The following is a 15,437-nucleotide window of genomic DNA, read 5'->3' as shown; positions in this document are numbered from 1 at the left end:
ATTCTCTATGTCAGAAGATGGGAGAGTTTAGAGAAGCTGACTGGTTCTGGGGAGATCCCTACAGTATGGAGTGGTCCTGCGTAAGCTCTTTGTTCACCAGAAGAGTTTCCCTGCTCCTGGCCTTTGTCTCGTCACTGTGAGGGCCATCAGTTGATAAACCCTGCAGTACCCATGGAGTTTCTAGACCTTTATTTGCTTCGGTCTTGAATGTAAACAGACAGGGGTTGTGAGAGCCTTGGGGAAAGTCTTCAGCATAAAAGAAGCAGACCAAGCCAACAGAGAAAGGGGTCTCAGAGAAACAAAGGTTCCAGGACCATGAAAAAGGACAACAAAATAAACGGATTGTATTTCAAGTAAAGTCGAGGAGTCTATCAGAAAGTAGAGAAGTCAAAAAGGTGGACAGTATACAAGATGAGGTGTGAAAATCAGAAAATAGATGTAGGAGTTCCAGCATGCACATAATAGTGGTGACAGAAGATGACAAGAGTTTAACAGATAACACCAGGAGATTTTCTAGAGGAAGAGCTTCAGCTTCCAGAATAAAATTGCCCACTGGTGGCTTTGCACAGTGGGTGGGTTACAAAGGGGTGGGGGGGGGGTAGGAAATAAACACACCAAAGCCCCTGATTCACGTAATTTGAGGCTGAGAGAGAATTCTGAACAATTTCAGAGGTTGTTAGGGTGGGGAGGAAGGGCAAGGGGAAGGGACTATACACAAAGATTAGGAATTAAGTGGCTTCTTAGGCTTTCCAGATGCAACTCTGCACGCTAGAGGTTGGAAGGTGATAGAGCCTTCAACTGAGAGGAAGTCTCTTCCCAGCTGAACTTACATATGTGGGGGGTGAGATAAAAATGTTTTCACATAGGTCTCAAAATGCATAGCCCACATACCTTTTCTTAGAGCGATATTGATGGATAAGTTATTCCAAGGTAAGAGTATACACTAAAGGAAAGGGAGACTTAGAACCTAGTGAGCTCTGACCAGCAGAGGGGTGAAGGGAGCTCCAAGATGCCAGTTGTGTAGCAAGCCTGGAAATGAGCTAGAAAAGGAAAGGCAGGAGGTCCTCATACGGGAGGAGTAATAGCTTACCTGCTCATTGGATCATGTGCAGAATACGTTGAGAGGTGCTTCATAATATGACATGGAAGAGCTTGGAATTAATTAGTAATAAGAATAAAGAAAACTAAGCAAATAAAGGCAATTATTAACTGTATGAAAGACAAAACTTGAACAGGAAGAAATGTATTTGGCTTATATAGGCCATGGAAAGAACATTATACCTTTCTGCTGCATCTGCTTACCTGGGGACCAGGGAGGTGGATGCTCTCAGTGTCAGCTCACAGGGTTGTACCAGGGACAGAGGAGGCCCACATTATGGACTGGTTCATAAATCACCACTTGGGAAGAGACACAAGTACTGCTTCTGTTTATTCGCCAAAGCAAATCACATCTGACTTCAGAGCAGTACAGAGGGGCAAGGAAATACATTTCTGCCACGTGCCTCCAAGGAGAGCTGAGACATTTGTGAACTGTTCTGGTGGCCGCTTGGCTCAGCAGTGAAGAGTTAGAAAGTGAGCAGAACACTGGTGATTCTTGTTCTGTGTGTATTAGAATAATGGAGAGAGAAGGAATAGGCAGTGGGGGTGGCCAGACTATCACTTGTCACAGCAGACAGTATAAAATTGACAAGTAGAAAAGTAGCTGTAAAAACGTAATTAAAAACATGATGAAAAGTACCCAGGACAACAGCCGGAAGAGTTAAAATTGGTTTGCCTCTGTGGAGCATAGGACTGGAAGTGAGGTTGGGCAGGGGACTGACTGCAGGTTTTCATTGTAAGCTTTTGAATATTATATAACCAAGATAAAAAATCTACTAATACCCACAATTGCAAGCTTGTTGTGAGCATTAAATGGAGTCACATATATGCATGTAATAGCACTGTAGAAAGCCTGAACCATTGTTTGTGGGCTGATGTTAGACCTCTTTTGTTTTCTTATTATGCCATGAGCTTAGATCTCAGAGTATGGAGCTGAGTGTAGACGTACCTTCAGTATGGAGGTTGAAGGGGTAGAGTAGATGCTGTGTTCTAAAAAGGATGCAGAAAGCTCTCTCGTGAACTTTTAATCATCAGAGTTCAAGTGCTATTCAAAGCCTTAGGTTTGAGTTACTTCTCTGTGTATTATGGGAGTCCATGCTGCTTATTTTTGACCCCAATGGCTGATATATATGAATTAAAACTAACTTGAATTTATTTGCTCTGTTTTTTCTTAGGACAGACCAGAGATTTGTTTTATGAAGGGTGCTTATGAACAGGTGATTAAGTATTGCACTACATATCACAGCAAAGGGCAGACCTTGACACTCACCCAGCAGCAGAGAGATCTGTACCAGCAAGAGAAGGCCCAGATGGGCTCTGCAGGGCTCAGAGGTAAGGCCATGTCAGCACAGTCACCTCGGTGGAGAGGTAGTGCTGCTAACTACAGATGGATTCGTGCTTCACATCTGAGCTGCCCAGCTCTACCCAGGCTTCGTAGAGCCCTGCCATTTCTGAAATGCTAGGTTTTAGTTGACTAATTGTCCCCCAGAATATAGAAAGTTGGAAACATAGCTGAATATGAAACTTCTAGTTGTTAGAGATCTGCAGTGGTCTCTGAGCAGCTGACAGAAATTTCATTTTAGATGTTTATCTTGTGAGAAGGGTAATGAACGGAAGTAAAGTGATGTTACTCCTTCCTTATGTCATCACTTGGTCTTGTTTATTAATCTGAAATTCTTTACTAAACATCAAGAGACTTAAGTCTGTAATTCTTTAAATTGAGGTAGTTGCTGACTCCTTCCCATCTATCACCAGAGAGGAAAGAGGTGTCCAGACTTGGCTTTGTGAAATGCTGCTGACTGGACATTGATAGGGAGAGGGGGTCAGCTGGGCACACACACATCAGCATGGGTAGGGTGGAAGATCAGCGGTCAGGGCCATACCTGGTCTTTATGTTCTGGCTTGTGGGGAATATGTGCCCACGGGTGCATGCACACATACATGCATGTACTTCTGTAGTCTCTCAAGGAAATTAGAAGAGTTGGCTTCCTTAATTTTATTATTATTTACAAAATGAAAGTCAAGCACCACAGTTCTGGGAGCAGGAAACAAGTAGGTAAAAACTATTATTCATGGTTTACTTAAGCAGGGTGAACCATAGATTTACAGGACTTCTGTTCGTATAATGTAGGTTTAGAAAGATATTCTTGTGGCTTCCTTTGACGGCAGTGTTTTGTTATTCTTAGTAGCTCACAGCTAGCGGGTTTTGAATTGCCTTGCATTTATAGTCTTAAAAGTATGATATGTGCTCCCTGTTTTCCTTAATTCTTTTTAACAGAAGCTTCACTCTTTTTTTTTTTTTTTTTTTGGCCTAGTTCTCTTAATCTGAAAGATTGTGAAGCTTTGTGTATGTGTGGTTTGGTGTGGTAACTTTGTGAAATAGACCAGACATGGTGTGGAGCACATCTTTGTTTCACAGGCTCTGGGAAACATTCTGGGCATCTATCTCTTGCTTCACATCTCTTCCTTTTCTTATGCTCCATTTTCCTCGCCCTGCTGAAATTGCCATGATGAAGAGTAAAGAATAAATGAATAAAGATTTGAAGTTTAACTTGATAGGAACGTATCTTATACCTTATAAAACCTGAGTTTCTTAAAATACATGTGGTTGTTAATTTTAAAATTGGAATATACTTTGTTTTTATGTTTCAAATATAAAGGAGGGAGTTAGAGATCCTTCACATGAAAAGGTCTACATACCTTTGTCCCATACAGTAGCATTAGATCTTCATTTATGCTAAAGAAGCAAACAAATAAATACAAAATACTGACCTCTGGGCTGATAACCACCCGTCCACTGAGGGTGCCAGGAGCTGGTTGTCCCTTGCTTAGAATCTGTTGACACATGGCTTGATACTCACTTCCCCCTTCTATTGCCATCTTCCTCTGTTCCAACACAGGAACTGTCATGTGGCTTATTCCCTCCAGAGTGAAAGCTTTTGGTGGGGCTCATATCTCCATAGATTTTGTGTTGGGAAAAGAAGTAATTTGCCTCTAACCATGGTTTTCCAAATGTATCTTATCGTTCATACCTTCTGCTTGAGTAAGAATGGATACTTCCTGTGGTCTCTGGGGCTTTTTAGTTACCCCACGAGGTACCTATGTTTAGTTTGTGTGGTGTGTGTGTGTGTGTGTGTGTGTGTGTGTGTGTGTGTGTGTGTGTGTGTGTGTGTGTTTGTTTGGTAGGCTGTTCAGTCTTTTAGTATAATATCCCAGATGTAGACACGTCCCTCTGGCTTAAAAGGTAGCTACTGCTAAAGTTCTGGAATTCTGAGAATAAAACTTAATGATATTTGGAAATGAATAGTACTTTGTCCTGTATCTTAAGTTCCTAAGGGTGATAGGAAACTAACTATAAAGGGTGGTATGGTGGTATTATTCACGTAGTTTCAAGAGAACCAAAGGTACAAATAAGAAATACCTGTTAATACAGAAAGAATGAAAGAATATACACTCTTGTTGGTATTAGTGGTTTTACAGTTATTTTACAGATTACCTTCCAGAGTTTGTTGTGTATAAAATTGTTACATGTTGTCTAATTAATATAGCCTTATAGAACTTCAAGCTATTGAATTATTCTGGAGGCCTGTAAGATGGAAAGATGAAGATACAGTAGTAGAAATCACCTTCAAAGGTGTCTGTTTAAAATTGACTTTAAAGCTCAACAAACCTATACTTTTCCAAATAATTAATTGTATTTTGTTAAGAGTCAGTAGTTTCTACTGAAAGGAGCTGCAGGTTTTGCTATGTGAAAACATTCCTATTTGTTCCTCTCCTGCTTTCTCTACTTAACAGTTCTGTAGTCTTATTCCTTTTAATTTTTAATAATTTAAAGCAATCCCATATAAGAACCATTAAACTGTAGTATATTTGCATGTAATAATTTTTGATTTTTAAAATTTCTGTTATTACTGCAATGACATTCTAGTCCTAAGTGATTTATCTGAGTGAGAAGTGTTATGGCCTCCAGATTTCGTAAAGTAAATTCTGATGTTTTTGTGATTCACATTTTCTTTTTGGATTTTATCTTCCAAGTTCTTGCTTTGGCTTCTGGTCCTGAATTGGGACAACTGACGTTCCTTGGCCTGGTGGGAATCATTGATCCTCCTAGAACTGGTGTGAAAGAAGCTGTTACAACACTCATTGCCTCGGGAGTGTCGATAAAAATGATTACTGGAGACTCACAGGAGACTGCAATTGCCATTGGTATAACTAGGCTGCTTCCTTTGTTTTTGTTAGTTTTTCTTAAATTACTGCAGTGCATAGAGGAGCATTAGACGTGAAGTGTGTTTATGAAACATCGAGCTATACAGTAAAAAGTGATGCTTTTGTTTGCTCATACACTATAAAATTGTGGGTGAAATTTTATTTTAGTTAAAAAAATACTTTTAGTTGAAAATAACTAAAATCATTGTGAAATCAATTATATTCATAAAAGGATAGTTGATTATTTTTAGTCTCATAGGACACCATTCTGATGACTAAAAGCACTAGATCATGGATGTGAAAGAATGCATGAAATGACGATACTTAGTTTTTCTTTCAACTTGAATATAATTTTTTAAAAGCAGACTTTGTACCTAACTTGAAAGAAGATAGCTTGTATCTATATTTCCATCCTCTGATCACATATATGCCTATGTTGTTTGAATGCCATTTAAGATTCAGTTCAGTTCAGTTCAGTCGCTCAGTCGTGTCCGACTCTTTGCAGCCCCATGAATTGCAGCACACCAGGCCTCCCTGTCCATCACCATCTCCCAGAGTTCACTCAGACTCACATCCATTGAGTCCGTGATGCCATCCAGCCATCTCATCCTCGGTCGTCCCCTTCTCCTCCTGCCCCCAATCCCTCCCAGCATCAGAGTCTTTTCCAATGAGTCAACTCTTCGCATGAGGTGGCCAAAGTACTGGAGCTTCAGCTTTAGCATCATTCCTTCCAAAGAAATCCCAGGGTTGATCTCCTTCAGAATGGACTGGTTGGATCTCCTTGCAGTCCAAGGGACTCTCAAGAGTCTTCTCCAACACCACACTTCAAAAGCATCAATTCTTCAGTGCTCAGCTTTCTTCACAGTCCAACTCTCACATCCATACATGACCACTGGAAAAACCATAGCCTTGAGTATATGGACCTTAGTCGGCAAAGTAATGTCTCTGCTTCTGAATATACTATCTAGGTTGGTCATAACTTTTCTTCCAAGGAGTAAGCGTCTTTTAATTTCATGGCTGCAATCACCATCTGCAGTGATTTTGGAGCCCCCCAAAATAAAGTCTGACACTGTTTCCACTGTTTCCCCATCTATTTCCCATGAAATGATGGGACTGGATGCCATGATCTTTGTTTTCTGAATGTTGAGCTTTAAGCCAACTTTTTCACTCTCCTCTTTCACTTTCATCAAGAGGCTTTTTAGCTCCTCTTCACTTTCTGCCATAAGGGTTACTTTACCAAATATAAGGGGAAAAAAATGGGCATGGAAGTTAATCTTCCAGAACCTGTAAACTATAATTCATACTGATAAATTTAAAATGTGCTAAAGTTCATTAATTCTTCTAATATGGAAAGAGACTGAGACAAGAATTTCACACTTTAAGAGGAATACGTCACTGAAAACATACCAGTGTTGGGAAGATTAATTCTAGAGAAATTTCTCAATGTTTATTTTCATTTACATGAAACTACATGATACCTCATGGGATTCCCAGGTGGCACAGTGGTAAAGAATCTGCCTGTCATTGCAGGAGAGGTGGGTTCCATCCCTGGGTTGGAAAGAGCCCCTGGAGGAGGAAATGGCAACCCACTCCAGTATTCTTGCCAGGAAAATCCCGTGGACAGAGCAGCCTGGTGGGCCTCAGTCTTTGAGGTCATAAAGAGTTGGATATGACTGAGCGACTGAGCAGACACGCACACAATACCTCAGATGAGCCAACGTCTTGCCTGGTTTTTAGTTAAAAGGCACTCTTGATCTTCATTAAAATTGAGCTCCTGAGTAGAACCCACATGACCTTGTTTAAATTCTTAGGTATGGTACCTGAGTTTAAATTCTTAGGGTTGAATTGAGAAAACTGTGTATTCTTGAATTTAAGCAAAAATAATCAGAAAACTCAAGACGTTTTACTAAATCAGTTTGATCTGTCTTACCATAGTCTTGTCTTGTAATCCCTTGATACAAGGACATTTTATACTTTAAAGAGAAAGTGAGTTAATAACATCATTAAGTGAGCATTATGTTGACTAGCCTATCAAGCAAAAGCAGGTTGGTTAATTACGTTTTCTTTCCCATTTCACTTTAGCTAGTCGTCTGGGATTATATTCCAAAACCTCCCAGTCAGTCTCAGGAGAAGAAATAGATGCAATGGATGTCCAGCAGCTTTCACAAATAGTGCCAAAGGTAGGTGTGAACCAGAGCCTTTCAGACTAAGGCTTTATTGTAGGCATTACCTCTTCTCCTGCAGCGTTAATGAAGCTATTCATTTGAAAACAGTTGGGACGTGGCCACCACATTTGTTGGTCTAAATCATGAGGCAGAATCTCATCATTGAGATCTGTCTTATCGTTGAGAGTGTCTATGAGGTGATCATTATGAATATCAGTGCAGATTTGTTAACTTCAGCAAGAGCTCAGTTTCCTCTGAGAAAGATACTGTGGAAAGTTAACAGTGGTGCTTGTGTTTATAAAGTACAGAATGGAGACAGATCATTACTTTATACTTCTTATCCTTGTGTTCTGTTTTAATTGAATGTGGGAATGATTTTTTAAAGAGCTGTCATTTGCATACAGTAAACTTTTCCCTTGTTAATGTACAGCTCTTAAGTTTTGATGGATGCCTATGGTCCTTGTAACTACCACACGGGTTCCTCCCATGCCAGATCCTCCTGTGGTCAGTTCCTCCCTCTGCTTCCAGTACTTGGCAACAACCATTGCTTTTGTTTTCTGTCCCTGTAGTTTTGCCTTTTCAGAATGCTGAAAATGGAATCATACAGATGAAGCCTTTGAATCTGCTTTTTTTGATTTAGCGTAATTTATTTTTAATTGCTGAGTAGGATTCCACTGCAGTGAGTGTATGTTACCAATGCACCAGTTTAAAGACATTTGGATTATTTTCCGTTTTTGCTGATGATGGTTAAAACTACTAAAAACATTTGTATATAAGCTTTGTAAGGAAATAAATATTCATTTCTCTTAGATAAATACGTGAGAGTAATTGCTGGGTCATACGGTTAATGTATGTTTAACTTTGTAAGAAAATGCCAGATTGTTTTACTTGGTGGCTTTATTGTTTTGCATTCCCATCAGCAGTGTTTGAAAAGTGGTTACCAGCACGTGGCATTGTTAGTTTCCCCATGCACATTCTAATAGGTATATCATGGAGTCCTGTTGTGGTTTCAATTTGCATTTCCCTCACAACTAATGATTTTGTGTACTTTTTCATGTGCTTATTTGCCATTCATATATTTTCTTTAGTGAACTGTGTAACCATCCTATTTTTAAAAAATGTTTTATTTTTGGATTTTGGAAGTTATTTTGTGGATAAAAGTGGATATATTGTGGATAAAAGTCTTATCAGATATTTGCCTGGAAGAAAGTTTTTTCCATTTTGGTTTATCTTTTTAGTCTATTACCATTTTACTTTAAAAAACAGTTTTCAATTTTGGTGAAATCTAGTTTATCATTTTTTTCTTTTATGGATCATGCTTTTGATGTGTTATCTAAGGACTCTTTCTAACCCAAGGTCACAAAGATTTTTTCCTATTTTTTAAAATAACAGTCTCATACTTTCAGGTTTTATACTAATGTTTCTGATCTATTTTGAATTATTTTTGTGAGAAGTGGGTTAAGGTTCATTATTTTAATGTATTGGTATTTAGTCATTTTAGTTCCATTTGTTGAAAAGACAGTGCTTTTTTCATTGAAATGCCTTTTTAGAGCATCTGGGAGCAGTGTGGATGTGTGTCCTCCCCTGATAGTTTTTACATTTATTTCTAAAAGAATAAATCCTGTAGTAAGTTCTCTGAGGGTATTGAGACAGAATGTACAATAGCAAATATATATGAAATCTGTAGTTAATTAAACATTTTCCCATTAAATCTTTGTTTAGCCTTTTCCCAGAGATGCTAATAAGTAGTGACATCAGACAGACTGGAAGTTTCATTTTATTTGCTTTCTTCAGTTCACTGTCTGGCTTTCTGATAAAAATGCTAATGAACTCTGAAAACCAACCTAAAGGCAGTTAGAGAAGGAGGAAAGGCAGTTAGAGAAGTAAGTTATAAATTGCATTATTAGCATGAGAAATTACATCATTGGTCATTTCCAAATAAGAGTTTTTTGCATCAGTTGTGGCAGATGCTCTGATGTTATTCCAAAGAGAGAAGCTCATTGAATTGCTTGGAGTCATCCTATTCCATAAATACTGGAGCTTCTTTCAGGTGTACCATGTCTTTTGAAAACACAAGTCTGTTCTTCAAATACGATCAATGAATTATTTCAGTTGTTTCAGCTGAGCTGAGCTGGACTTCTCCCCATGACTCCCTGTGCCCTTTGGCCTTTTCCCCCATTTTTATTGTGCGTTCATGTAACTCTTAAATCTTGGTCTTAGGCTTTTACTTTAGAGCAATTTGAAAAGCTTTTCATTTATTAGTGTTAGAAGCAAAACAAAACTTTTTTGTAAATTGCCAGCTCAGTGAGGTTTTCCTACATGTACTAAAATCATATTAATTGATTCTTTTCCTTTATAAAAGGTTTTTTGGCTCTCTTCCCATAATTCAATCAATTCCCAATCCCTTAACATTTTTCTGTCCTTTTTGACCTAGGACAATTAAAAAATAGCATGGAAACGGAATTTCCATATGGGAATTGTCCATGTTTTTTAATTTATGATTTCCTGGGTGTGTTTGCTATTGGTAAAAATGGATGTTCTCTTTTCTCGTTTGTATTTTATAGCACTGCCTCCATTTGTATTTTTACTAATCAACCAGGTCCCTATAATAAAATCCCAGTTCATGTACTCTTTAATTTTTGGTACGTTGTCAATACTTATTACAACACATCAGGTATTTTTAAATCTATACTGGAAGATTTGGAGACCTTTGGGAGATTATTTTAATGCCAAAAATAATATTTCTTTCATTAGCCTCTCTTATTTGTATTTACCTACTTTCTTCTCTTTATAACTTTATTTCTGTTAATGTTGATCACAAGAACTGTGAGTATGGACCACAAATATGACACTGAAAAGGCAGATCCATGAGAAGAGAAAAACCCTTTTGTGGGTTCCTTTGAAAGTACGCAGCCTGTCTCCATTTTCCTCCACATTATTCCCTGAACTTTCTGCTGACAAAGAGTGCTGCTTCTTTCCTGTTGTCCTTGTGCTGGTCTACTGTGCTCATTCTGACTTGCCCTTCCTGTTCCTATACTGAGTGATTGTATTCTGTGCTTATTCACCCCCTTTCAGATAGAGAAACAGACATAAATGTTAAAAACAGTATAGTAGAGGAATTTCAGTTACCCCCAGTTTAGTCCTAGCTCTGTGATAAGTAGTTCAGTTTTTACTCACTTCTAGTTTCTTTTTAAAACCTAATTCCTTCAGGCCATAATTTTGTGTCACTAAATTTCAGTATTTTTACTCAACCAAAAAGATTGATGTGCTAATCTTGGTGCTTTAAGGAGACTTAACTCTGTGTAGCATTATATTCCATGTAAGTCTTAGCTTTGTATTGGAGATCTGCTTAGTCTCAAGGAAGCTGCTTTTGTTTTTGATTTTCCATCAAAGCTTTGAAATGCTGAAATATCTATATCAAGCGATAGGTGTACTGGATGCATGCCAAAGTAATTTGTGACTATACAAAAGTAGTATGTTTTCAGCCCAACAGTTGATCCATTATCCTCACTGCCATTGTTAGTGATAACCTGTAGTAGCTGTGAAGGGGTGGTTTGAATGTTTTGAATGATTTGCTGTGAAACAAAGGCAAATTTTTACTCTGTATGACCTGAGTGTTTATAATTAGTAATGAGTCTTTTATTTAAAAATTCTGTAAAATCTGTAGTCTTTGCGAAATGCTCTTGTACTCTGTGCTGTGTGCTACATGATTAAATTTTTGCAATAATGTAGAATTTTCACTTAGAAGGTAACTGGTACATTTTAAATACATATGCAGCTGAGTCCTTTTTATTTTATTAAAAATTGTTTTTAATTGAAGTGTAGTTGATTTGCAGTGTTGTGTTAGTTTCAGCAGAGTGTTAGTTACAGCAGAGTGGTTCATTTTATATATGTGTGTGTGTGTGTGTGTGTGTGTGTGTGTGTGTGTAAGATTCTTTTCCCTTATAGATTATTAGAAAATACTGAGCATAGTTCCCTGTGCTGTAGAAGTAGGTCCTTGTTTATCTGTTTTGTATATAGCAGTGTGTATTTGTTAATCCCAAACTCCTAATTTACTCTCCTTCCCTTTTCCAGGTGGCACTAGTGGTACAGAACTCACCTGCCCAGTGCAGGAGACACAAGAAATGTGGGTTTGATCCCTGGGTCAGGACGATCCACTGGAGGAGGAAATGGCAACCCACTCCAGTATTCTTGCCTGGAATATCCCATGGACAGAGGAGCCTGGTGGGCTACAGTCCGTGGGGTCACAGAGAGTCAGACACGACTGAGCACACACACATCAGCACCCTTCCCCTTTGGTAACAAGTTTATTTTTTATGTTGTTGGGTCTGTTTCTCTTTTTATATAAGTTCATTTGTATCATTTTTTTGTTTTAGATTCTACATGTAAGCAATATAATGTGATACTTGTCTTTGTCTAGCTTACCTCACTTAGAAGGATCATCTCTAGGTCCATTCATTTTGCTGCAGATGGTATTATTTCATTCTTTTTTTATGGCTGAGTGACTGAGTATTTGTGTGTGTGTGTGTGTGTGTGTGTGTGTGTGAATATATGTATGCACTCATTCATGTCTGACTCTTTGCAAACCTCATGGACTGTAGCTCGCCAGGCTCCTCTGTCCATGGGATTTTATAGGTGAGAATACTGGAGTGGATTGCTGTTCATTTCTCCAGGAATCTTCCTGACCTAGGGATCAAACACATGTCTCTTGCATTGGCGGGTGGATTCTTTACCACTACACCACCTGGGAAGCCCCGTGTGTGTGTGTGTGTGTGTGTGTGCGCGCGTGCGGGTGCGTGCCTATTGATGGACATTTAGGTTGATTCCATATTTTGGCTATTACTAATAGTGCTGCAGTGAATATTAGGGTACAGTTGCCCAGGAGTGGGATTAAAGGATCATATGTTAGCTCTGTTTGGTTTTTTTTTAGGAAACTTTCATACTGTTCCCCATAGTGGCTGTGTCAGTTTACATTCCCATCAACAATGTAGGGAGGGTTCCCTTTTTCCCACACCTTTTTCATCATTTATTGTTTGTAGATCTTTTAGTGATGGCCATTCTGACTGGTGTGAGGTGATACCTCATGGTAGTTTTTATTTGCATTTTTCTAATAATTAGCAATGTTGAGCATCTTTTCACGTGCTTGTTGACCATCTGTGTGTATAGTACTTTTTGACCATCTGTGTGTATAGTACTTTTTAAAGACACATTAAGAATTTCCAAATGGATTTTGAACCTTTTTAAAGGAAGAATGCTTTCCACATATGTTATGTGATTCATGGTACCTAGAGGATATAAGGGTAATCAGTAATGTGATAGTATAGTTAACCCCTGAGAAAGTTTTAGACCTTTATTAAAATTCAGAGAGAACCTGGGAATTGTCTTTGTTGGTGATCCTAAGATTCAGTCACTTATTCATTCATTTCACACGTGTTTATTGAGCACTGGAGGTACAGGGCCAAATCTCTGCCTCATGGAGCTTTTAGTCTTAAGTAGATGTATATATTATGTTGCTGGTAGGAATTGTGGAAGCTTTCTCCTGACTCTGTTGCTTTGAAGTAGGAAATGAGGTTGTTAACTGAGAGTGGGACTAGGAAAGGGATACATTGGGAGCATGAGGAGAGAAGTCTAGTGTAGACATATCCTCTGGGAGAGTAGGAAAGAGAATGGTGAGTCCCGTAGGTGTTAAAGTCACCTGGCTTGGGTGTGTTGGAAAGAGTGATCGGGAGGCAGTGGTTAAAAATCCTTGTGACCATGGCAGGTAGCCCCCGGAGCAGCATTGGCCGCAGGTAAGATTTGTCACTAAAGAAGGGAATGGAAGACACCTACCCCTCTACTCTCCTCATGGTGCTGTTGGGGAGGACTGGGGAACAGCCATGTCTTGTGGATAAGCAAGTTAGAGCAGTGTGGGAGGGAGTGGGCATACAGGTGATTTGTGGATGACTAGCTGGGGCACAGTTGGGAACATTTAGGAGACCAGCAGGTGGCATGAGGAAAAGGGATTAAATATATTCTTTGGAGAGAAGATCATATAAGCAAGTGGAGACACAAAGGAAGACAGCCTAATGAATCAAACTAAGTAGAAGAGCATAAGCAGTCACTTCATACTGTTTAACAGAAAAAAGGGCTCAACAGACATTGAGAAGCAGCTGTTCTTTAAATCTCATGAAGCTAGAAGAAGGGACAAGGCCATATTGAGTGTCAGTGTTGAGGAAACATGCAAGAGAGCTTTTCCTTTCTCTGTTTCTGCAATGTTTCAAGAATAAAGCTATTTTCTTTTCAAAGCTTAAACGTGGTTGGGATAAACTGGGTGAATTGTTTAGATTGTGTATTTCCTTTAGTACCTAAAAGTTTGAAATGGCCCTGTCGAATGAGTGTCCTAACAAGTGTATGGCATTTTCTTGAGTTTGATCTCTACGGCAAAACAGACAGTTCAAATTGGTAATTTAAAAAACATTCTTAGTTATATATACATAGGATATTCTGATAATTCTTAATGTTGAAGATTTTTAGTATATCTTGTGTTTTAACAGGTTGCAGTATTTTACAGAGCTAGCCCAAGGCACAAGATGAAAATTATCAAGGTGGGTCTTTAAGAATCACAAATGCTTCTGTCGGTCTGCTTTACTACTGGGAGTATTCTTCGAGTACTAAAGTCAGAAGTGTTGTGAAGCAAAACAGGTTTTTTTTTAAAGCCTGAGATGGAAACATTAACAGAATTTTGTTAGCAAAGGAAGATGTAGAAGAAAGCTGTAGGGAAATATCTGCAAATATAGTCTTCTTTTAACATTTGAATAGTGTAAGTCTGTTCTGATAAGAGTCTACAGCCAGATCACTCCAGTGTGAATAGGAATAATTACTATAAATACAAAAAGAAAAAAATGTTTTGAGATTGTGTATAGTTTTAAAGGGGTATGATATTTATATTAGTCAAATATATACAAAGCAGCTGACATGGTATCCATCCATTCATCGGCTTATCACTTATAATAGTGCCCCGTTGTAGTAAGGTCAGGGTTTCTCGCCTTGGCACTGTGACACTTGGGGGCTGGATAAGTCTTCATTGCAGGAGGCTATCCTCTGTGTTTTAGGTTTAGCAGCACCCTTGGCGCCTGTCCTCTAGATGCCAGTAGTGTCCACAAAGTCATGACACTCAAAAATGTCTCCAGACATTGCCAGATGTGCCCTGGGAGACACAATTGCCCTGAGAACCACTGTGTAATTGACTGTACATCAGGCTTTACACTTAAGAGTTCTCACACATGGGAATATTAATGGCAGCTTTTTCTAAGCTTTATCCTAAGACCTCCATATACTGAAGTTTTTTGAAAAAGGGATGGTCTATATTATTTCCAGTCTTTGATTATGTGGGAAAGAAAAAGAGGGGATTTGTATACCTCCTTATCTGTGTGAAAGCAGCATTCTAATCAGAATGCCTCCCTCCCACTTCACCCCCGCTACCCCCAGTCTCTGCAGAAGAGCGGGTCGGTTGTGGCCATGACAGGAGATGGGGTAAATGACGCAGTTGCTCTGAAGGCTGCGGACATTGGAGTTGCGATGGGTCAGACTGGCACAGATGTTTGCAAGGAGGCAGCTGACATGATCCTGGTGGATGACGATTTTCAAACCATCATGTAAGTTTTCCTTCACTGAACGCACATCAGAGAGTTTCTGCCTATCCTTTTCTGCACCTCATTGCAGAAAAGTATTGAGCAGTTTTAGATGTTGGATGAGCTAAACTATTTTACTAAACCAAGCAATCATGTTTTGTGTCCTGCTGTGTAGTTTTGGGGGAAATTATTTGTATGGAATGGACTTAAAAAATGGCAGGGCTATTCATTTAAGAAGTATTACTGAGTACCAGCCAAGTTTCACGTTTCCTTGCCACTAGTGTGGTGGTACAGCAGTGGACCTTCATGTGGTTTTATTCAAGTTAAATTCAGGCTCTCAGGAATAAGCATGTGCCTG

The 15,437-nt window shown here is 39.0% G+C and overlaps 1 protein-coding gene across 12 annotated transcripts in view; it reads left to right on the top strand.

Annotated features, from left to right (window-relative positions):
• Positions 1 to 15,437, top strand: part of ATP2C1 (ATPase secretory pathway Ca2+ transporting 1) — a 160,949-nt gene that overhangs the window by 137,927 nt on the left and 7,585 nt on the right. For all 12 annotated transcript variants that reach the window (XM_004003346.6, XM_060395824.1, XM_042237119.1 and 9 more), the window contains 5 exons: positions 2,274 to 2,430; positions 5,134 to 5,304; positions 7,387 to 7,484; positions 14,003 to 14,053; positions 14,937 to 15,103. In XM_004003346.6, coding sequence (XP_004003395.1) covers positions 2,274 to 2,430; positions 5,134 to 5,304; positions 7,387 to 7,484; positions 14,003 to 14,053; positions 14,937 to 15,103 — 644 coding nt within the window. The remainder of the gene's footprint in view (positions 1 to 2,273; positions 2,431 to 5,133; positions 5,305 to 7,386; positions 7,485 to 14,002; positions 14,054 to 14,936; positions 15,104 to 15,437) is intronic.

The sequence above is a fragment of the Ovis aries genome, chromosome 1, assembly GCF_016772045.2.
Source record: "Ovis aries strain OAR_USU_Benz2616 breed Rambouillet chromosome 1, ARS-UI_Ramb_v3.0, whole genome shotgun sequence".
In the NCBI taxonomy this organism is placed as follows: Eukaryota; Metazoa; Chordata; class Mammalia; order Artiodactyla; family Bovidae; genus Ovis; species Ovis aries.
The sequence above is the reverse complement of the archived record's forward strand: the minus strand, read 5'-3'. Positions and strand labels throughout refer to the sequence as shown.